The following is a 23,618-nucleotide window of genomic DNA, read 5'->3' on the forward strand; positions in this document are numbered from 1 at the left end:
TGTATATATCTTCAATTTCGAGCATATCCAGACGTTTTTTTTATTAATTAATCACGTGCAACAATATCTCTGAACAATCATAATGTCCACATTCGCAGCTATGTTTATCAAAAAGACTAGAAATCAATCTTGTGTGAAGGTCATCGTTGTGAAATTTTTTTCGTTGCATCGATATGAACGATGCAAGTATGTATGCATTTTTCTCTTTTTCTTTTTCGATAAGAATGTGGACGATTTATCGACACTGATCTCTCTTTTTGTCTCTCTCTTTTTATCTCTCTTTCAATTTCCTTTTTTTTTTTTTTTTAATTTTTATTTTTTCGTGAAAATTGCGTAAACAAAAATACCGTTAGTTGTGTTAAAAGATTCGATTTCTTTTCCGACATTTTTATTTATTTAATTTTTCTCTCGTCTTCCTTTCCATTTTTGTTTTCTTTCCGACAAACAAGGAAACGCATAACAATGGGATATACGTAAATAGAAATAGGGAAATAATAGGGAATAATGGGGACGCGGGAAAAAAAAGAGAAACGAAGTTTACATTTGCCTCTCGATCTCTCGATCACGATCGACAATATTATATAGCAAAATTGGAATATTCCAAATAATCGATAGACTCCGTACTCTATTTCGTCTTTACTAAAGTAGTATTTTTCAATTTATCCAAGATCAAAAAACACACAGAGGACGCACACAACTACGTACACATTAGTTAAACTCTTCCTTTGTTCCATTTGCAAGTCGATACCGATCACTTCCACTTCCCTTGTTCGACTAGATAGAGCCTAGTAAGAATCGCGATATAATACAAAAAGATTGTCAAAATCGAATGGGAATATACTCTTACGTCTTTTCGTTCGTGTTATATCGAGATACAGACCAATATATCGATATATCTCATCGACTATCCATTTTCCTAATTATATACGCACATGTGTGTGTGTGTGTGTGTGTCTGTGTGTGTGTGTGTATGTGTGTATTTAATATATAGATATATGTATATACTTAGTCATATCTCGACTAAGTATACTTTCTAGTCTCTAAAAATGTACTGTCTTTGTTTTTTTTTATTTGTTCTTTTTTTTTGTTCTTTTCTCTCTCTCTCTCTTTCTCTACGACGTATCTATTTTGAAAAAGAGAAATACAAGTTCAGCAGTCTTTCTTATTATTAATCATTTTATAGAAAGTTTCACACATTTTAGCACAAAAAATCAACGGAATTGGGTAGGCGGGAGAGGGGAGGGATACTTGACGATGGTTTTTGATAGATATCGTTCGACCATCCAAATCGAATTTGCGATCGTTCTTGATTCTATTCTATTTTGATTCTGACATTTTAAACTCACGGAGTAAAAGTAGTCCGTTTCGTTGGAGTCGTTAGAACGAAATCACATCGTACTCGTTGCTTTTTCGTTCGATGAACCATCGATCGTTCGACGTGAGAACGAACGATATTGATTTTTTTCTTCTTCTGTTTTGTTTGTTTTTCTTTTTTTTTCTTGTCTTTCTTCTTTCTTTTTTTTTTCTTAGGAAGGACAAACATCATTCTGGTATACTCTCGAGAGTAGTAGACGTGAGCCGTCAAATGAGAAGACAAAGTTTATTACGACTTTTCCTTTCAGAAATCAATACTTTTGTTTTACTGGTGTCCTCTGAATTAGTCTTTACGTAAAGCGATTTACTTAGACGTTGCCTGACACCTTTGCCTAATGAACGACCTCCTTTCCTAAACGAGGTGAATTTACCCAATGCTGATTTTTCTTGAACTTGATCCTTTCTTTCAGGATGGGCACAGTTCAAGGTCGTCACAGTGAACTCGATATCTCTTGGTTCGTAAGAGACGAACTCTTCCACTGGTTCTTCGATAGTATCGCGATCTATCCAAGTCAATCCTATTTCAACTTTTTCCGCTAAATCCTGCCAATGTTTTCTATTCTCCTTGGTACCTTCGTAAAGTGGCTTAATCCATGGAAACGTTTCTGCCATAACCTTGTACAATGGCATACATATCACGTCGATAAAACCAACTTGCATCTGTGGCAATTCGTCTCTTCTCTCTCTATCCATCATCGCTACCGGTTGTTGATTCAATTGCAATCGTTCCAAATCACCCTGATCGAAAAATTCATCGGCCACCAATTTTGCTACTCTATGTTGAACCTCCCAGGGTTTTGCTATCGCGCTAACGTCACATGCCGTCATCATCATTCCGCATAACACTGGTGAACAAGTTAAACGTAAATTGTTACTTCAAGTTTGTAACGTCAATATTTACGTGTAATAGATGGGACCATTAAAAAGTAAAATTTATATTTATGCCTAATGGACGAATCGAGATATATAAAATAACAGAGAAAAAAGAAAAAGAAAAGGAAATGAAACAAAAGAGAAAAAGAAACTAGTTCATCGATACTAACATTCCTTCTTTTCCTCGCTCTGCCAATCAAATTCACCCTCGTCGATCAGCTCCATGAAACGATTCTTTTTCTTAAAATACACTGCTAAATCTGTCGAAAGTATAGCACTCTCGACCACCTTCATAACTCTCCTATAATCTTCCATGGAAAGATTTTGAAAGATATTATTGCTATCCGAGTTCAATATCATGACGCATTGATCGAAATGATGATGTTCCATAGTACTTGTGGAGTACAAAATAGCGAGTGGTGATTCCGTTTTCGTTTGGAATGCATTGTTTGTACCACGATGATCAAGATCATGACAGAGACAAGCTACCAGTAGCCCGAGAATCTCAAGATCAGTCATGAATTGTTCCATTTTACCCGTTTTCAGCATGGCGAACATAGTTTGTGCTACGTTTAATGCGTGTCGCCAGTTGTGATATTTCACTGGTCTGAAATATCATATTTATTTGAAAATTCATTCGACCAATCACAAGAGAAAGATGAACATAATAATTTACGTATACCTGTAATTTTTCTTCACGCTTAAAATCCACCTGCAAAGAATATCGTAAGGGATGTGAAATTTATGAATAAGATTGCACTGTTCAAACATTCTTATGCTTGCTCTGCACGTATCGTCATCTGTTAGATCAAAATCCGTGAACGTGAAGCTGTAGAGATTAAACTCCTTGGCAGATGGAATAGGGTCAGAGGTTAACTTCAAAGCGTCGTCGTTGTTGGCTGTTGCGTGATAACTGAGACATTCCAAAGCGACCTTTTGTTTTGCCATCAGTTTGCAAGCTGACTCGTACATTTGTGTGTTGTGTATACCGAGACCACAAAATATGGCAAATGCTTCGAAGATGGAGACGTCGGAATCAGTGAAGGATGTACCATTGTCCTGTTTATGAAAAATATTCAATTGATTAAACGAATACGTTGATTTGAAAGATTATTATTCGAACGAATACCTTATTAATCAATTGGGCAACACCTATCACAGTTCTTTGACCATTAGCGATCGGCATACAGAGGATACTTCTTGTTGGTTCCTTCTCAGTCTCCACAACATCTTTCTTCAACCAACTTGTCACATCCCCTATGTTGAGAATTTGTCCAGTACCTGCGACGTATCTTGCGATTTGACCCAATGGACTGGAAAGATCATTGGTACTTGGTCGATATACTCGTGCCTCTTGGGTTTCGTTATCCATTTCGAAGATCATAGTGAACTTACTGCTTTCGATCGAACTCTACGAGACGAAAATAACGTTGTAAATAAAATGATTTGTATCGATTAATGATCGTTTTCTCGCATAGGATATGTATATATGATATAATATTTACATGATATTTACATGACATATATATGTGTGTGTGTGTTTATATATATATATATATGTCATGTAAAAATATATTTTTAATATCACACACGTATATACATACATATGTATGTATATATCTATCGTTCGTATTTTACCATTATTAGCTTTATCTATCTCACAGATATATCAATTATTTCATAATAGTTTCGAAGGCTTACGTGCTGTTGAAAGATATCCTCCATATCGATGTTATTGCTCTGTGCCGTCGTTAAAGGGAAGATAATGATCAGACTCGAGAATCATGAATACGTGTACCATTGTACTTGCTTACCTCTCTCCTGGACAATGGTTTTCTGTTTTCTTGAATCGATTTACCGGGTCGCTCGACGATCTTTTCGAGATGACCCTGAAATCAAAAAATCTTACTTATATATCTGGTGTCCTTCCTACGAAATGATCCTATATCTTACGTTTACTTTCATTCTATACTTAGATATATTTACCGCCTCGCCGCAATCCAGATCAAGCAAATAAACCGCACATCTTTCGCACTTCAGCAACTCTTTTGCTTCCGTCATAATCTTCGTTACCAAACACTCGAGATTGTTTTGCTCTTCGAATATATTCCTCGCGAGATTAAGTAAAATTTGGTTCCTCCTATATTCCTGCACGGATAACTCAAAGAGTTGTGCGTTTTGAATACCAATTCCACAGAAGGTTAAATATCTGTGCGAGAAAGATGGACAATATTTTTCAAAAATATCAGATTAGAATCGATCCGCTCTTTCTCTCTTTTTTTTTTATTTTTTTATTTTTAATTTTTTTTATCTACCTTTGAAATACTTCCACGTCTCTTTCCGTAAACTCGTTGCTTCCATTGGTCTTGTTGATGATCTGTGCAACTCCAATAACGTCACCCTCGTAATTACAAATAGGCATCGATAGGATAAGTGTTGTCTTGTAACCTGTACGCATGTCGATGGCACTATTGAATCGTGGATCCTAAAAATTCATAAATTTCTTTCTATGTTATTAGAAAGAAAAACGTAAATTTCAATATGTGAAAAAAAAGTCAGATAATTAGAATAACAATATATTAATATTGTTTTCTTTAAACTTTTTGATAAATCAATGTTCAGATGTATTTAATATTAAAAGCCACAAATTTTTTTTAGAAAATTTTTTCTATATAATTAGATTAAGTGAAAGAAAAATTTCAAGAAAGGATCGGACTGGTTGCTACACCTTCGACTTTTTGATAAATCAATATTCACATTTGCTGACACATTTAAACTTGAGGTATATTTAAGGGGAAAAAAAAAAAAAAGAAAAAAGAAAAATCTCTCTTCGAACTTTCACATCGAACCTTGTAAGCATCCTTTATGTTGATTATCTCCTTCGTTTGAGCTACGTAACCGGCGATACCCACGCCGAAAGGTATCTTTATCTCTTCATTTTTCGCACGTTGAACAGCTTCCTCAAGTTCTGTATCTTGAGTAACGTCAAAAAGTTTAGCAACCAAATATCTATCCTCGAGTGGACCTTTTGCAAGAAAGAGACTTCCTCGATCAGCGCAAGTAAGTATTCCAACGTTGACTAAAATTTTGTGACAAAGTACGTTGATATCTAGTTCGTTCGCTACGTCCCTTATGAGTTCCATAAATAGGTCGCTTTCGTCCAGTCTATTGAGTTCCTCTCGGCGACCCATTAACGATATAGAAGCCCTAAAATCCCCAACATGTTTGAGATAGTTATTACGAGGTAACAAAGATATGAATCTACGGATGAGTTATCGTCCGGCTATAAAATAGACGTAGAAATTATTACTTGCTTCTATGGTTTCCCATGAACATTCAATTTAAACATTTATACATGGGATATGAAGAACGATATCCGATTAAATATTTGATTATCTAAAAGCATTTCGTCGGTTTTATTTGTAACGTTCATATGAGAGATTTGTTTTGTTAATTTAAGAATTTATAGAATATGAATCGTATGAAAAATATTTCATATGATATCAATTTGAAGCAAAATTTATTTCTCGGTCAAGTTGAAACTTCTTTATTTTGTTTATAGTAATTTTGATATAACTTACCTGCTTGGACTTCTGCTACGTTTAGCCGGCGAGCTCGTCGATAACCACGTTTGAAAGAGATCAGATGTGACGCTGTTACGTTTCGTTCGACTCAAAATACCTTCCTGATCTTGACAAGAAGTTGAAGTGATTGATTTTGTACGTTCCAATCTTGGCGTTTGCAATCGTTGTCGTAATTCCAAACTTCCCTTTTCGTATAGCCAAGTCTCAACTACGTTTGGATGAGCCTCCATGTATCTGTTTTATTTATTTATTTATTTATTTATTTTCCTCGTACGTCGAAACGTTGATAAATCATGTTTTACCTTCCAACTCTCTCCATTGTCAGGCCATCGTCCTCGTCGTATTCGTGTATCGTGTCCTGACCACAGATCCTTTTGCTCCTACAGAGCCTGGCGATCTCTTTCTCCTTTATATCAGTCTTCATACTTGTACTTAAAGATAATTTTGATTCCTCTCTCTCGTTCTTCGTTTTCACTTGAAGATTTATTTCCAAATGATCGTTACTTTCCTCATCCTTCTCCGATGTTCTCGGAGAGATCCTCATAGTTTCAAAGTTCCCAAGATTGTTGTTATGATTCACCTGTAACGTTAAACCGTGATAACGGTGATACAACAATCAGAATGGATTATCTTGTCAACACACATATGTAGGTATCTATTTACCTCCATCCCCGTTGCTTCCGACAATTCCTCTTCCATTTCGTCTTCAGTCTCCATCTCACCTGTAGTTCGTTGATCTGTTTTTCATTAGAGATTTCCTTTTATCCTTTAACGAAATTTTCACGATTATATTAACGATGGAAAGTTCAACGTTTTCAGGGAGATATCGATCCTTTCTCTTGGTCGACTCTTTGTCACTATATACTTCTTGATTTTCAAGCCTAGAAAATCAATTTGTTCAGGTAAAATTTATATAAAGATTAATATCTTTTTATCGCACTAAGAATATTGCTTTTTTCTTCTTCTTCTTTTTTTTTTCTATAAAAGAAAAATAATAAAAAAAAAAAAAGAAAAAAGGAAGACTGTACTATTAGATTTTATATAGAAGACGAAAGAAAAGAATAGTAAATGGTGAAATCCATTTCTTGAAGGATAAGGTGACTAGATCCTCTCGGCTTTCACGAAAGACATTTAAATTTCTCAAACCCTCTCTTAAGGGTGGAGTGGTAAGGTAAGGTCGATGCTGTCTCACACGAGTTTCATACGAATATAGATATACGCCTATATAATCTTCCATTTTCTTTCTTTTTTTTCTTTTTCATCTTTCTTTTGTATTATTCTGGGGCAACGACTCGTCAGGGAAAAATCCGTGATTAATCATCGAATTGTAAAATTATCAGAGATATTTAATATTTATACGTTTGTCTGGTACCTAGAATTCGAAATTCTGTTGGGAACAAATAAATTGGGGGTTCGCCGTACTATCATCGATTTATCTCTATCCTATGTATTTTTCTTATTTTGTGATTATATTTTTTTAAAATCTTATAATTTCATTCTTTCTAATTTTTTCACCTGATCACTAATATGTGTGTGTGTGTGTGTGTATGTATGCATATATGTATATAGAAGGATTGTATCGCGATAATGAACTTGAAAATTTAATCATATCGATTGTCATCATAATCAGTTAGATAATCAGAAATGTGTATCTGAAAAAAAGGAAAAAAAAAAAAAGAAAAAAGAAGATAGAAAAAAAAATTGGCGCGATATGGTTTATCGATCGATCACGATAACAAAAGCACAGTGATAAAAATGTATACCTGCAACCACCTCGTTACAGTTACACCGCATCGTTCGTGTTCGTTTCGAAGGATCTTCGATTTAATCGACTCGTGTAAAATTACATAGAGATAAACACAGACACACGTACACGCACAGAAAAACAAACAGGACACTCTTTACATCGAAGTTCATTCACTATTGCTTTAGGAACTCTACTTTAATCGACTTTATTTCAAATTTTACCCGAAAAATCACATCTACAATCTCGTTCCTCGAACTGATTAATTTTTTTAACACATATCATCGTTATTATTATTATTATTATTATTATTATTATTATTATTATTATTATTATTATTATTACTGTTATTATTATTGTTATTGTTATTAATATTATTATTTAGGAAGGATCAAATCGTGATCAATTTGTGTGATAAAACATTTTGTCGATTTTAATGTCACTTTGACAAGTCTTTCGCACGCCTGCACCGCATTCTTCCAGCACGTGTCTTGGTCCATATATCCTTTCGATTCTGCTCGCATCGTAGAGGATATTCTCTTGCGTCGTTATCATCGATCATTTTCTTTTCTTTTTTTGTCGACTTGATCGACGTAGAAATAAGTCTAACTTTTGTATCATCTCATTTTAGGAAACCCGTTAGATTGAAGAATAATTTAATAATTTTAAAGATAATCCTAACATCGTCAATAGATCGTCACTATTATTTCTTAATGGTAATTTCCCGCGTTATTTCTATATCCTTCCATATCGATCGTTCATCGAGATCTCACATTCTTCATTACAATTCAAGACATCCTAATCACGATTAGATAAAAATCATTGAAACACAACACTATTATTCACATTCGATGACACGTTCGCCAGGTTTTCTTCTTTGGAGTTCTTAATCTTTCTCTTTCTCTTTCTCTCTCTTTCTATCTCTCTCTCTCTTTCTCTCTTTTTTTCTTTCTCCCTCGTAACTCTAACCTCAAGGTCGGAGGAGGAAAGAACGAGGATCGATCTTCTCTCCTCGACGATCTGGAGGCGCGAATACGATAACGCATACTGTCAACGAATTCTTCGACATGTCGAGAGATAGGTACTCTCTGTCTCTGTCTGTCTCTGTCTCTCTCTCTCTCTCTCTCTCTCTCTCTCACTCTCTCTCTTTCTCTCTCTCTCTCTCTCTTTCTCCTTACGGTGAATTTGATTTTGGGGATAGGGGGGAGAGTTTGGGGGATATGTTGTATTGGTGATACTTTGGTGAAAAAGAGAGGAAGAGAGAGAGAAGATTCGGAGGGATAGCCTGGACCGAGCGAAAGCTCCGAGCTTACTGAAGGCAGCCCACCGATGGGTGTTCTTCAAACACATCGAGCTTGCCCGGTTACGTTTACACACACACACACACACACACACACACACACACACACACACACACACACACACACACACACACACACACACACACACACACGAGACTCCACTGCTACCCCTGAAGCTTCCAACGGATAGAAAGAGGAAGAGAGAGCAAGAGATAGCAAGAAAGAGAAAGAGAGAAAGAAACAGAGGTAGGGAGACTAAAGGAGGGAGGATACCGGCTTCGATCGTACGTCTTTGTGTATGTATGTGTGTACGTACGTATGTATGTACGTATCTTTATGTGTGGGTGTGCGCGCGCCCATGTATTAGTCCGACTCTGCGTGGAACGCGCGTGTCGGGCTTCTCCGCTGGAAGATCGATAGTGAACGGAGGAGAGCACGGCTCCCGGACACAGCAGCAGCATCATCGCCATCGTCCCACCGTACTCACCTTCTATCCTTCCTTTCCTTCTCTTCTTTCTCCTCTTCCTCTTTCTCCATCTCCTTCTTTACCTACCTACCATCGAGATTTTCCGGCTACAATTTTCCAAAATCCTTCACGTTCGATTTCTCTCTCTCTCTCTCTCTCTCTCTCTCTCTCTTTCTCTCTTTCTCTAAATATATACATATACATGTATGTATGTATGTATGTATGTATATGTGTGTGTATGTGTGTGTATATATATATATATATATATATATATATATATCATTATCTCTATCTCTATTTCTCTTTTATGTTCGTTCTTTACTATGCTGAATCGATTTCAACCTCGAGTCCATCCAAACCCCTTTCGATTCGATCAGATTTTTATCGGTGATCTAAATATTTTCTTTCTAATTACATTCGTGGTTAACTTTCATTAACAAAGATTTGTCGATCGTTGAAAGAGATTATTTATAAAGTTGGAATTTCTGTAATCTTAAAATGAGTTTTAGTTTTCCTTTTATGTTATTTTTGTTTATTTTTATTTTCTTTTTAACATATCTGTTCAAAATATATGTCCCGAGATATCTATTGACCTTCTGATATTTCATCTTGAAAAATTTCCAATCGATTCTATGAGAGACGCAAGTGGAAAAAAAATCGTTAAATTATCTTAGTTAATTATATATCCCTTTCTGTTTTAAATAAAAAAGGGATTAATAATAAAAATTTGGTCTTGCATTTAGTAATATCACTAATTACTTTATAGTAGAGCAAAGGTGTTCGTCGTGTTAAATATCAAAAATTTCATCATCCTCATATCCGAAAGTGTTCCTGTTCTTCGATTCAAGTGCTGCAACCCTTAAGAGGGTTGTTTCTCGCTACCTACCATAAAATACGATGTTCGAGTGAGCACGTAGGTGGACACTTTGTCAGGGACAACGGAGAAACGCGCCGAGGGTTCGCAGTTTGGATCGTGGCCAGCTGACTTGGAATTGGAAAATAGAGTCGCGTATTTTCTTCTTACGATAGCGATATTTTGGTGTAGAAAAAGTAGAAATTTTTGTCGCTTTTCATTGAAGAGAAAGAGGAAAAGAAAGAAAGAAAGAAAGAAAATGAACGAAAGAAGGAGAGAGAGAGAGAGAGAGAGAGAGAGAGAGAGAGAGAGAGAGAGAGAGAGAGAGTCAGCTCTCGAGATGAAATCGAGGAACACGTTAATAAAAAAGAAAAGAAGAAAAGAAAAGGAAAGAAAATGTCATCTACTTTTTATTCTAATCGTCTTTCGACATTTTTTCTTCTTTCTAGCTGTTCTAACTACTTTCTTCCTTTCCTTTTTTCTTTTTTTTTTTCCTTGTCAACCTGACTCTTTCGTTTTTGATTAAAAAAGAGAAGAATAGAAGAATGACGTGTTAGGTCATGGCAAGATTTTGAAAATTAACGAGCATACTCAAGTTTCTTTACCAACACAATAAATCACGGAGATTTTGAAATTGCCTTGATTTTTTTATTTTTCTTTTGTTCTTTTTTTCTAGACGGAGAAAAAAATTGGAGTATAGATAAAAAACGAGATAGGAATAACAACAGAGAGATAGGTAAATAGATAGATAGAAAAAGAAAGTGAGTGAGTGAAAATTAACTCATGCTTGTATATTCTACATTTAATACATCAAAAAATGACGTCTTCTAATATTTACTGATAACATTAACACGATATCAATATTTCAAATTCGATTTTGAATAAATCATGCGTAACCAAAGTAACGAAGGGGAGAAAAAATGAAGGGACTGCTCCCTATGTCTCCCTTTTCTTCGTGTATATTATTTTTTATCTTTTATTTTTTATTCTTTATTTTTTATTTATTATCCTTTTTATTTCTTTTTTTATATCTCTTTTATTTTTTATTCGCCCTAAATAAAGAGAACATCCCTCTTGCTTCTCGATAGATGTCGTCAATGCGATACACGTTGAAGTTTGCTTCGATGTTCGTTCAAGAAACGTTTGTGTGAGTAAAGTATTAAAATTTTGTTCGCCCACGATATATTTTGATGACGGTGATAACCACCGTCGGACGTCATTAATATTTCCAAGAATTTTCATATAAAACAAAATTCTTCGTAAATCATTCAATTCTATTCTATTCAATTAATTTATACATTAAATTAGTATAACAAACAGATATAGAATTCATAGTCATTTGTATTATTTATAAACAATACACTTATTATTATAGAGATCGCTGACAATGAATTACAACGTCGTTTAATTTCAATAGAAATCTTACGTTGAGAATTCAAGAGATATTTTTCTTTTCTTTTCTTTTTCTTTTATTTTTATTTTTATTTTTTTTTTTTTTATTTTTTTCTTAAGAAGAAATGCGTCCGTTCGATGATAACTGTGAATTTTCTAATGAGTTTAAATAAAGATGTCTTTCTCATCAAAGATCGTCGTCCAAATTTTGAAACTTTTCGTATTTCATGAGGCCTTTATGGAAAGTGTCGTAATCCTTTTCTTTATCCTCTTTCGATAAAGATTTTTTTTTTCTTAGAGCAAGAAATAAAAGTATCGGACAGTAGATTATATTTGCTACACCTATGATCCTCATGACCCATCGAAATCCAATTTCCCTTACCAACTCTCCGCCCATGATTGGTCCTTCGATAGAAAAATATAAAAAAGTTTCTTTTCTTTTTAAGGATAAACTTCTTTTAAAGAAATCTTTTCTTTTTTCTTTTCTCGAAAAATTTTTCTTGAAAGTTGAAAAAAGTTTTCGATATATATATATATATAAGAAAATATTTACCCAGAAAATAAGCAAGGCTTACAGCGACCTGTTGGATCGAGTAAACGGGGCCGTAGTTGCCATTTTGATCAACTAAGCTAGCCAACAATGGTACCAAAGCGGCGTCAGCTATACCAATGCCCAAACCCATTCCGAAATGTGGAAATATCAATTGCGACATGGTCATTGCCGATGGTATCAAAATGGCGGTAATGCCAACCAGTAACATAGCCAAGATGGCGACTCTACTGCGTCCATAACGATAGGCTATCATACCGAAAAAGTTTGTGCCTATTAAATATCCAACGCTATCCGGTATGAAGACTGTTCCTAGTTGCCATTTCTGCGACGAATAAGAATATTGAAATAAATGTATCGTTCTTTGTCTTTGTAAATGTTCGTTTACCTTAGGTTTGATATGGGTACGAAGCCAAATTGGTAAACATGGTTCCAAGATAGCCATTGGTGAAGTCGAACACCAAATTGCACCAGCGATTATTATAACAAATGGATCTGATAATAGCTGTCTCCAGTCTGTTTCATGATTAGACGACTTACGCGATAATAGAATCATATATTAAAGTCAAATTTAAGATGATCTAATAAAGATTATTGAAAAAGATGTTTTAATTAAACTTACTTCTATGTCAGTCTGAATGTCGAGCGTTAATATCTGTAGACCTGTTGAAAGAAGAAAACAAAAGGAAGAATTAACAAGAGAAGGAACGTAATAAGAAAATGAAGTGTCTTAAAAAAAATAAATAAATAAAAAGAGTAGAAAGAAAAATGTAAACGAAAAGTTAAAAATAGGATATTCCTGTACATATCAAAACGACGATGAGGCAGGAGACCAGCAAAAAGGGTGCCATTTTTCCTTCCAAATCATAAAGAATAGAACCTATCGGATATCCAAGAAGAACACCCAAGGCGATACTTCCAAGAACAAATCCCATGATCTTTGATCTTTGGTCTTCTTCAGGATATTGTGAGGCTACCAGGGACATTCCGGATACACCAATGCAAGCCGATGATATTCCTTGAATGCTTCTTGCCAGGAAAAGTATTTCATATGTTTGTCCAAATGCAAATACTGTAAACAAAAAAAAAAGAAAAAAGAGAGAAGAAGAAAAAAAACAACAAATGATTTCAACTCACTGAATTATGAAACATGAATACTTTCGACAATCAATTGCATATAATATTAATATATTCCAAAATAAATTTTTTATCATCGTCTAGTTATACAGCATCTTACACAGTGCGGCCAATAAAAGACAAAGATTTCCCAAAAACAAAGGTCTTGCGTATCCAAAAGCACCGGTGAAACTTCCAACAGCTGGATTAAGAATCAATTGGACGAAAGCCTTCGAACTAAGAAGGAAACCAACTCTACCATTCTCATCTTCGATAGCACTGGTGCTATTCTTTCCATCGAGTGAACAAAGATAATCTGGGATGATCGGCACTAAAAAAAAAAAAGATAAATAAATAATCATATCCATTTTCGTTAGTCCTTCCGTAAAGAAATCCTTTCAAAAATGAAAGAATATTATACGTCATGGTGTTTGTATATCTTTTCTTATATTATATACATACATACATACATATATATATATATATATATATATATATATATATATATATATATGCAATGTAAGAGGACATTTAGTAGAACCTTTCGTATTTACCGACCACCGTTAGAAGAACGTTGTCTAAGAAGAGACTAACATACACTACTGTCACGATGATCATGCGAGATCTCTTCAAATTCTCCAATGTCATTGTGACTCATGGATGGTGTCGTAGAATTTATTTTTTATTTAGTTTTTTTCCCCTTTTTGCTCAAAAAAATCCAGAAACTTGTGTTCTTAAAAGCGCATGAATAAATGGCACATGTTGATCGATCGTTCAAAATTACGATTCCTAATCCTTGATTGAATCAATGACACTATTTTATTATTTTTTTTGTTTTTCTTTTTATTTTTCCTTTTCTTTTGTCTTTTCTTATTTTTTCTTTTTTTACGTAATTGTATTATTGAATATACCGAAAAAAATTCGTTTCCTTGGAAACATAAATCTTGCTTTTCGTAAGAGCATTCTAAAGGTAACTGAAAAGCCGAACACCCACGATCAAGCTTTTATACGGTCTTTCGAGCATGCTCGTCCTTGCGCAGAAGCTTTTACACGTTACGTATAGAAGGGCTCGAGGATACCCGCGCACTTTCACGATCCGTTGCTTTTCTCGATTTATCATTATTATATACTTGCTTATCAAGGCACACCAGCCATCCTTGCTTTCTTATCGAGCTTACATACTTATGACTCGCCATATGATCTGGAAAGTAAATCGTGATATTGATAACGTGAAATGTAAAAGGGATGAGCCGAATATGATCTTTACTTGCTGAGGAATCGATTGAAATAAAAAAAAGAAAAAAAAGAAAAAGAAAAATGAAATAAAACAGAAGACAAGAAAAGGGATAAAAAAAAAAAAGGAAAATTGTTATAATAACGAGCACGATGAAAATGAACTTTGAAAAAATCGCGACATTTATAGGAAATTTTTTTAAACTGTTGAAAATTTTTCATACCAACAAATGTCAATAATCGTACTTCGGTTAAATTTTTATTTGGACTAATTAAAATTTTGGACGTGATAATAAAAGTGATAATAACGGTACTTCGAGCTCTTAGTTGGAAAACTATTGGTTCATAGTTCTTACGGCCCTGTCATCGATATTCCTTCGATGGGATACGCACCTGTGCCTCGATTGTAAAATTACGATCGACCATAATGCAATTTTGGAAGGGGGAACGAATTGATTCTATACTATGACGTACATGGGACTACGTTATCTTCCTCAATGTGGACCATCTTTCTCTCTCTCTCTCTCTCTCTCTCTCTGTGTTTCACTCTCGCACACTCATTTTATAACTTTCGTTAACTTAGTTTCCTCTACGCGAGTCTATAATTAAGTAATATACAGGTTCTACAAAAGTTATACGATGAAAATCATGAAAAAATTTTAATAGACAAGTTGAATTATATTTCAAACATTTTGCTTTTGTTTTATCGTAAATAAATAATTAGATTATTGAATTATATATACATACGGGTTGATTATAAATTAAGAACTATTTCATTTGTTCGGAATAATAGAGAAAATATATATTAATAAAAGTTTCACGATTTCACGACGATACAAGGCATCGATTGTCCATACAAGAAAGTAGTGGACATTGAATATTTATTGAATTAAATAAGTTATTATTAATTTTGTTATAATATACTAATTTTACAATTTTTCTTTTCAATTATCATAACAGCCTAAGTAAGTAATTAAACTTATTGTAAGATAGTTTCGTATGTTTTTCATTTTTTCATTATCTCTTAAGATCATTTACATTTAAAAGTATGTACCATTACACGTTAGTATTTCGTTAATTATTAACTTTATGTCTATAATCATTTAATAATTTTTTTCAAAGTAATTCATGAAAATATCGAATAATTGAAAAAAGTACATGAGAAAAAATAAAAATCATTGAACTTCCGATTCGATCGGAAGTCGAATATTTTTTTATTCGTAAAATATCTTACACATCAAATTATTAAAGTTTTTTTAATAACTATCTTTTTTTTGGTTTAATCTATTACTTTTAACAAAGGAGATATTCAATCGGTTCTTAATTTATATCAATAATTCATATCGATCAACCAGTGTATATATATATATACATATATATATTTATATATATAAAGTAAGAATTCAAAATCTTGTTATTCTGTTAATATCTAAGTCCTCCTCATCTTCACAAATCGTTGCTTCTGTTTGTCCCATTTTCGGAGTGGCACATCTCGAAGGATACGATTCGTCGTGCTGATCTCTTCGGTTTGATGATAATCTGTTCTCTACGTAAACGTCCGTCTCGATACAATCTTTCTCCTCTAGTATTAATTTCTTCTTTTTCTTTCGTTGAGACTTCGGTAAAGCATAAGCCGAATCTACGTTGCTCCTCTCGATAGGGCTGCTTTGAGGCTAAAACATAACGCCACTACTTGAACATTTACTCTGATTCTTTTTTAAGATTTGCATGAATTTTATTTTTGTTTTTTACAATCCTATTGATATCATTATCTATCAATTTTCTAATTCATTATTAATTTATTAATAATATTATTAAAATGTATTGATATTATTTATGAAATATATAATTTATATTAATAAATTTTATTCATACCTACATATAAATATAATATATCTGTATAATAATATAATTTATATGTATGTAATATTAATAATATTAAGATCAATCAATATTTATTTTCTATGAAATCTTATTTTGTATTGAACAATTTTTTCTGATAACATAATAGATATCCATTAAACTTTATCATCATTATTGAATCACTCACGTCAATATTTTCGACGTATACACGTGGTACGCCATAAGAATTCTCAATTTCTCTCATCTCCGGACGAAAACCATAATTATTGTAACCTGGTGTCCTCCTGGGATCAGGACTCCTGCAGCGATTCAGTGACCTTGGATCTGGACTTGAACTACCGTAATAATTTGGATATAAAGATGGAGCTTGTAGATTACTTGTACTACCAGCACCCATGGGATGGACGTAATCGTAGAATGCTCGATTCTGTATTAGAGTCATACGAGAGAAAGATTTATAATTGATTCTCGATCGGTCGATGCAACGAATAAACAATATTTCTTTTTTTTTTTTCAAATTTCATCAAACGTCAAGTGTAAGAGCAAAGATGAATACGTGACGGTCTTCTATGAAATAAAAGAAGCATAAAATGACTTTAACGTAAAATATTACGGTGAATTAATCTATAAAATAATAATAATAATAATAAAAATAATAATAATAATAATGATTACACACAGAGAATCTATAAAAGGTTCACATGCGACAACGTGCTGTTAATCTAAGTAGGAAATCTATGTGAGGCTTACAGGGAGGGAGGGAAGTACGAGGGATGGGAGGGGGCAGGTGCGTTACACAAGATTTACGATACAGTTCAGTGAACCGTGCTTGAAAAGGCTTTGAAACTAGTCAAGTGCTAAAATAAAGAAAGAGGAAGTAAATGAAGGATCCAAGAAAGTCAGAAAGTCGGCTTTTGTTGATTTGAATTTTGAAATGAAAGTGTTATTTCTGTTCGTTGATGTGTTCTGACCTGCCTAGCAAAAGCGTTCGCTCTTGGATCGGATGTTAAATCAACGGCAGGATCGCATCTTGGTCTAAAGTCTATCCCTCTTGGCAAGTTTGTCATCATGTAATAAGTTCTCGGAATAAGAATACCGATGATGATTAGATAGGCCGTAGCCAATATACCAAAACAGACCACCGTGTCCCGAATTTCCGGTTCCATCAGGATGAAAGACGTCACCCAGATAGCCCAGCTAACAACTAAGCCAATCACTGTTCCAAAAAAGCACTTCCCTTCGCGATAATTTCTTTGTATGTGAGCGATGAAACAGCAAACGACGAATAACATCGCCAGTAAGAATATATCGTAACCTGTAGAAATAAATCAAGATTAAAAAATATCTTGTTATTTATCTTGAAATGTTACACTTTATTTAAAATTCTTCTTTTCTTTACTTTCTTTACTTTTCATATATTAATTAATTTTTTTTTTTTTTTTTAAAGATATAACGAAAAAATTGTCTACGGTCTCAAAAGTATCATCAAAAATTAGATTGAGATTTTGTATTAAAGGATTACCTAAGAGGGCAATAAAAATGAGACTCCTGACTACGATAGCAGAGTCGAGGGTGCTGAGAAAGAAATAACTGGTCGATATGGCGATTTGTACACCGAACACGAAGAACACCATTAGCCCCTGGAGGTAACCGTTTATGTGAGTGGTAAATAGACCACCCGTAGAGAATGCTAGGAATAGGGCTCTCGACAACATCACTGAAAAGAGCAGGCCAAAGGCTAACGTCGTCACGAAGATCTTCCTTGAGTTCAAATGCTCTCGAGAGCTATATTGATCGTCGTTCATGCAAAATGGTAAAACCGTTTGCAATGTAAATATATTTCCTAATATCAGAACGATCGTTAACGTTGGATTTCCATCTAGTACATCCTCCACGAAATAACGATAAAGAATAAATACGATGATGACGATACAAGCAAAAGTACCGCTAACAGCAACCGTTAAGAAAATTGGTATCCAGGTTCCTGCCTTTAAGAAACCATCTTCTGATGTACCTACATTTCAAAAATATAATCCATTTTTGATAAATGTTGATCTAAAAATATCTTTGCCAGATATATTCTATATAATATGTTGTGTCTATCAAAAAGTTCCGTTCACATAGAGTTAAAACGAATGTTATTTGTATATAGAAAAATATATTTTTTTATTTCGACCTTTATGATTTTTCATAATAATTTTCGATTAAATCGACTTAATATTATATTGTCTACAAGACTGAGCCGAAAATTCTTAAGCGATTTTAGACATCGATTATACTTTTTCGAGGAACTTTTTTCACTTTAATTTTTTTCTTCGGATTGTACAAAACTACAAGTCTAGGAACTTTGGAAGTACATGGAAACTTTTACTAAGTCGATCCAGTCTACTCATGTATTTACGTCAAAATACGTTTGGTTTATTTATTTTTTTTTTTTTCTTATTAATATTTGTGAAAAAATTACAAACCTCTAATTAGATCGCGTGAAACGGATCTTCTTTGGAAGTTTGCACATTGCTCGCAATTGTTAGCAAATTTTCTCAAACAGAGTTTTGGCATTCTCGAAATTTTTTTTTCCGGTAATATTCGAAATTTATTTGGCTCGATATTATACGTCGCAACATCGACGAACGAGTCCTGATGATTTTTCATAGAAACGATATATTTGATCGACTGAGCTTTCGGCAAAACTTGCAGAGTTTCGTAAATCTCTGAATTTTTAATATCTTGACGAGTGTGAGGAGTGAATCGAGGCATCACGCAAGATACGTTTCCTCGAGGACAACTTCTCTTTCGTAAATCGTGTAAAAGTCCTGCCAACTCGATTACAGCTTTACCAATACCTAAAAGATGTGGTGAATGTGTAACCGAATTTGTACTTTTTTCGGAAAACTTTTCGATCGATCGAAGTTCTTCCTTTGCATCGATATCGAAGGATACCGCTTTTATTACGTACGATCCTGATGGCATCAGATCTGAAAAAATACAACATTTTCTCATTATTTAATAAAATAACATTTCTAATCTATTCATGAATAATATATAAATGAATTTTCTATTATCATTAAAATATACAGATTGCATTGCGTCTAGGTTTTTAAGTGATTTAAAAAAAAAAAAAAAAAAAAAAACAATTAATCTTCAACGAGATATTTTAGACTAATGTTTTATCCCTTATGTCGCCAAAAAAAAATTCCTAAGTTCGTGGTTTTACAATTTGAAGAAAAAGAAATTTATCTAAAAAGTCTCGAGAAGGAGTAATTGATTAAGAAAAAAAAAAAAGGAAAAAGAAAAAATTAGTTAAATTAAATTTCATCGAAGTCTTCGAAATGTTTACCATCAACATGCGACCTGTCGAGTGGTAAAACGATCCACGTTTTTCTAGGTCCTTCGACCTTTTCTCCTTTTTCAATTGTCTGTTTGATATCGTCGACGTCTCCGATAACAACGATCAGAGCGTCGGTAACGTTTTCCTCCAATTCCTGAATGTCCTTGTAGTTCTTTACACATATACCAGAGGTTTTTGCTGCATCGAAGAAATAATCCAATACAAAATCAGAATTGGTTAGGACCAGATCGATAGATTCGAATCTTGTACTGATATAATGCACCATAATATTGATCAATGGCTTCGTCAAATTCTGTTCTCTGTAAGAACTGATAGGTAAGAGACTAAAATTATACAAGGGCTCGAGAATATTATTATAAATGGCAGGTACAAGGACTCCCATTTCATAATTTTCAGCACAATCAATATCAACAGCAGCTTGTAAAGTTTGCTTATAAACTTTAATCTCTTCCTTGCATGTATCGAAGATCCTTAATCCTATAAAAATTATTCAAGATTATCGTAAGCTCGTCGTGTGACTATCTTAAAAGAAAAAACAAAATTTTCATCTATCCAATCCTAATTAAATTCGTCCTTTGCTTTACCCAACGTTAAATCGGGCACGTATTCCAATTTGTTTAAGGTTTGTACGACGAAAATCGCTGTTGAAATTTCTTCGTATCCTTTGATAGACGTGACGTTACAAAAGGTCCCATAATTCACGTCGACGAAAACTGTTGGACAATGGGACCAAATAGAGATGTAATTGATTGATTTATTTATTTTTTTAATCATAGAAGAAGAAGAAGAAGAAGAAGAAAAAGAAAAAAAGACTCAAAGATTTTAATCACTTACCGGATAACATTGCCTCTCCTGGTATCTCTACGAGTGTTCGATTTTTTCCACATACTACTCGCTCCTCCATCGTAAGAACGAGCGTGTCAAAGTTTAGTATCAAAAGGAAGAGCAATATGTTCATCATCGGAAATCTTGACATTGTGATGACGATTGTGATCAAACGAATCGTGATCGAGGATCGACGTCTTTGAAGAATTTTATAGATGACAACAACATTCTCTTTTCCCTTTTACGTTTAATTACGTAGGAAGAAAGGTAAAAAAGAAAAAAAAAAAACACAGGAAAAGGAAAAAAAGGACTATTACTTGCTATTACTTGGTCGATGAAAATCCCTCGAAGCGTTCCTTCTCTATCGGTCCTTCGTAATTCAATATATCACGATAGTCCTTTCATCATCGATCGATTTAGCTGGACACTGGAACACGAGTCCTAGTCTCTTTAGATTTATCTCTTCGACGATTTGAGTGACGTCAATGGGGAAAAAAAAGAAGAAGAATATTCGTAATTGGAGTAGATTATCGAAGATAGATGTAAAATCCTCGTAAAAGGATCTCTTTAATATTAATTCCGATTCCATCCAATAAATCCAACCACGAGAGTCATATCTCGATGAGGAATTATTATGAGTATTGGAAGCATGATCCCATCATCTCACAGATGTTTTCGACTAATACGTTGAAGTCGTTCGATGAATGTGTTAAGGATAATTCAGATCGAAGAAATTTTTTCAAAGATGAGGGACAAAGTTCCTTTTTTATTATTTTTTTTTTTCCTTTTCTTTTAAAAAAGATATCTCAACTTCGAGTACACCGAACACGCTACGTTAACACGTTGAAAGAGAAACGTTGTTAACGTAGAAAAGAAGCGTCTGATTGATTAACGATCTCCTTCATACTGAAATATTTCTCATTAATCACTAATGATTCACGAAATTTGACGATAGCTTTTTGATTATAATGACGACGACGACGATGACTCGTAGAACGAACAGGTAGCTTCATGTCGATGCCGATAACGTTTAAAATCTCGACTGACACAAAGAAATTCTCGAGCAACACTACCGTGGAAGCCATATTCCTGCCTGGCCTAGACCCGCCAGTCTATGTGCCTCTTAAACGAATTATATACTTCGGCCAACACAGTCACGTTGACTTTCTGCAGCCATTTAAGGTGAACATAATCTTTAATTGACTGACGGGGTCTTTTCCTTTTTACTTAATACCACTCCTACTAAAGATACAAAATTGTGTTACATCGATAAAATCGTTTTTAGAACAGTTCTATGTCTAGATTGTTGTCTTCTAAGGAAGGCTGACAACTGACCTTACGATCGGCCATCTTTCCATTTCTCAGCCATCTTGTCGACCTTATTTCATTAACCAACTCGTTCGCTGTTGGTGTCATTACATTTCTATTTTATTTCTATCCGTACTATTTTTTCTTCTTGCATTTATCCATGTCTGTTATTAATAATCGAAATGAAATTTAGCGTAATTAAATTTTTTAATTTATATAAAAGTTCATTATCTTAACAACAATTGTAATTTTACAAATGTATCTGTAAAATTTCGCTTATATACGAAGTGCCAGATTAATTATTCTTAACAAATTCAGTGCCATTATGTTTCTATTTTATTTTTATTCATAGTATTTTGTTTTCTTTTTCCTTTTTTTCTCTTTACCCACGCTCGCTATTAAAAGTGACCAAAACAAAATTTAGTATGTTTAAATTTGTCAAATTATATAAAAGTTCATTATTCCAATAAAATAAATATATTAGTCTCAACAATTTCACTATCTATGTATGTGTTAATTTGAAATTGTTCAATTAATTATTCTTATCTATAAATAAATTACATACTGTAACGCATAGAGATATATATACAAATAAATGTACATAATAAAACTTTCAAGTAATAATCATATATATATATATATATATATATATATATATATATGCAATTTATAATACAGTTGCATTCATATTTATATTTATGTATACATATGTACATGAGTGTATATATCCAAGTCTGACTGATTTAGTTATCGGATGTTTTGTATCAGCATAATAGCGTTAATATTATGAAAGTCGAAGCGCGTGGGTTGCTCATAAAGACGACAAAAAACGACAAGCTTAGCTCGGGTAAGCATCGAGTTAATTAGATTCTAGCCTAACGAAACTAATTTAAACGCTTAAACCTTAAACTCGTTAAAAAGGACTATTCTTTCTCTCTCTCTCTCTCTCTCTCTTTCTCTCTCGTGCGCGTGTGCTCTCTCTTTCTTTTCTGCCACGTAGCAAGTAAAAGCTATAAAAATTCATTTTAAAACTTTTATATGATGCTTCTGCCAGGTAGAACTCACAAATTAATGTACATTTTATTAGGCCCTTTTGAACTTCGTTTAAAGAACTTCTTCAAAACATAATCCTCTCATTTAGAAATTTTTAGTTATACATAAACCAACAAATATAAACAAACGTATGTATAGGTATATAAGAAATTAATGTTGAAATTAATTTGAAAATATTTATGCAAAGAAAATTGCAATTTTATATATACATATGTATATACGGTAATTATAAGAACACTTTTAATAATTAATAAAAGATAATTGCAATGTTGTGTTTGATAATTATAAAACATATTTTACTATACAAAAAAAAAAAAGAAATTGCAATCCTATTTTTGCTTTTCCATATCATCGTCATCATCGATCATTGATCATACATTTACTTTATTTTCTTATTAAATGACTGCTATTTTATACATGATAATTATCCATTATAACAATTTTTACTCTCTCTCTCTCTCTCTCTCTCTCTCTCTCTCTCTCTCTCTCTCTCTCTCTCTCTCTTTCTCTCTGCTTTTTTTATTTCTTGCAACGATATATCGATCGTAGAAACCGCTGGTCGATCGTCCTCGAAACGACAAAACCTAGTTAAAATGCAATTCCAACGGCGTGTTGTAATTTTGTGGATGAGACCATAATGAAATCTTTCTCTCTCTCTTCCTCTATCTATCTCTCGATCATTTGTATCAATTAGTATGCGAATCATTCTGATGAGATACACAAAGACAAAGAGA

General features: G+C 33.5%; 3 protein-coding genes and 1 long non-coding RNA gene across 6 annotated transcripts; 1 reads left to right on the forward strand and 3 right to left on the reverse strand.

The window, feature by feature from the left end:
* Positions 1–371: 371 nt before the first annotated feature.
* Positions 372–8,695, reverse strand: LOC122632485 (cGMP-specific 3',5'-cyclic phosphodiesterase). The gene is made up of 14 exons (XM_043819314.1): positions 8,545–8,695; positions 7,595–8,373; positions 6,495–6,712; positions 6,134–6,411; positions 5,829–6,065; positions 5,097–5,454; positions 4,563–4,732; positions 4,234–4,456; positions 4,062–4,136; positions 3,949–3,987; positions 3,377–3,658; positions 2,930–3,306; positions 2,418–2,854; positions 372–2,219 (listed from the first exon to the last, which is right to left on the reverse strand). The coding sequence occupies exons 3-14, from the start codon at positions 6,546–6,548 to the stop codon at positions 1,582–1,584; spliced, it is 3,168 nt and encodes a 1,055-aa protein (XP_043675249.1). The 5' UTR covers positions 6,549–6,712; positions 7,595–8,373; positions 8,545–8,695; the 3' UTR covers positions 372–1,581.
* Positions 8,696–11,448: 2,753 nt separating this feature from the next.
* On the reverse strand, positions 11,449–14,426 carry LOC122632537 (synaptic vesicular amine transporter). 2 transcript variants are annotated; one of them, XM_043819445.1, is made up of 7 exons: positions 13,808–14,426; positions 13,375–13,584; positions 13,018–13,209; positions 12,760–12,800; positions 12,526–12,672; positions 12,141–12,462; positions 11,449–11,992 (listed from the first exon to the last, which is right to left on the reverse strand). In XM_043819445.1, the coding sequence occupies exons 1-7, from the start codon at positions 13,899–13,901 to the stop codon at positions 11,775–11,777; spliced, it is 1,224 nt and encodes a 407-aa protein (XP_043675380.1). In that variant the 5' UTR covers positions 13,902–14,426; the 3' UTR covers positions 11,449–11,774. The 2 variants fall into 2 exon arrangements, with proteins under 2 accessions (XP_043675380.1, XP_043675370.1); XM_043819435.1 differs by having other exon boundaries at positions 12,943–13,209.
* On the forward strand, positions 12,349–12,891 carry LOC122632548. The gene is made up of 2 exons (XR_006327891.1): positions 12,349–12,434; positions 12,531–12,891. It is a non-coding gene; the product is annotated as an uncharacterized LOC122632548 (long non-coding RNA).
* Positions 14,427–14,778: 352 nt separating the features above from the next.
* Positions 14,779–22,390, reverse strand: LOC122632491 (protein bride of sevenless). 2 transcript variants are annotated; one of them, XM_043819337.1, is made up of 8 exons: positions 20,533–22,390; positions 20,283–20,411; positions 19,687–20,175; positions 18,818–19,324; positions 17,872–18,363; positions 17,321–17,664; positions 16,537–16,776; positions 14,779–16,175 (listed from the first exon to the last, which is right to left on the reverse strand). In XM_043819337.1, the coding sequence occupies exons 1-8, from the start codon at positions 20,672–20,674 to the stop codon at positions 15,933–15,935; spliced, it is 2,586 nt and encodes an 861-aa protein (XP_043675272.1). In that variant the 5' UTR covers positions 20,675–22,390; the 3' UTR covers positions 14,779–15,932. The 2 variants fall into 2 exon arrangements, with proteins under 2 accessions (XP_043675272.1, XP_043675263.1); XM_043819328.1 differs by having other exon boundaries at positions 14,780–16,159.
* Positions 22,391–23,618: the final 1,228 nt, after the last annotated feature.

The sequence above is a fragment of the Vespula pensylvanica genome, chromosome 1 (assembly GCF_014466175.1).
Source record: "Vespula pensylvanica isolate Volc-1 chromosome 1, ASM1446617v1, whole genome shotgun sequence".
Lineage (NCBI taxonomy): Eukaryota > Metazoa > Arthropoda > Insecta > Hymenoptera > Vespidae > Vespula > Vespula pensylvanica.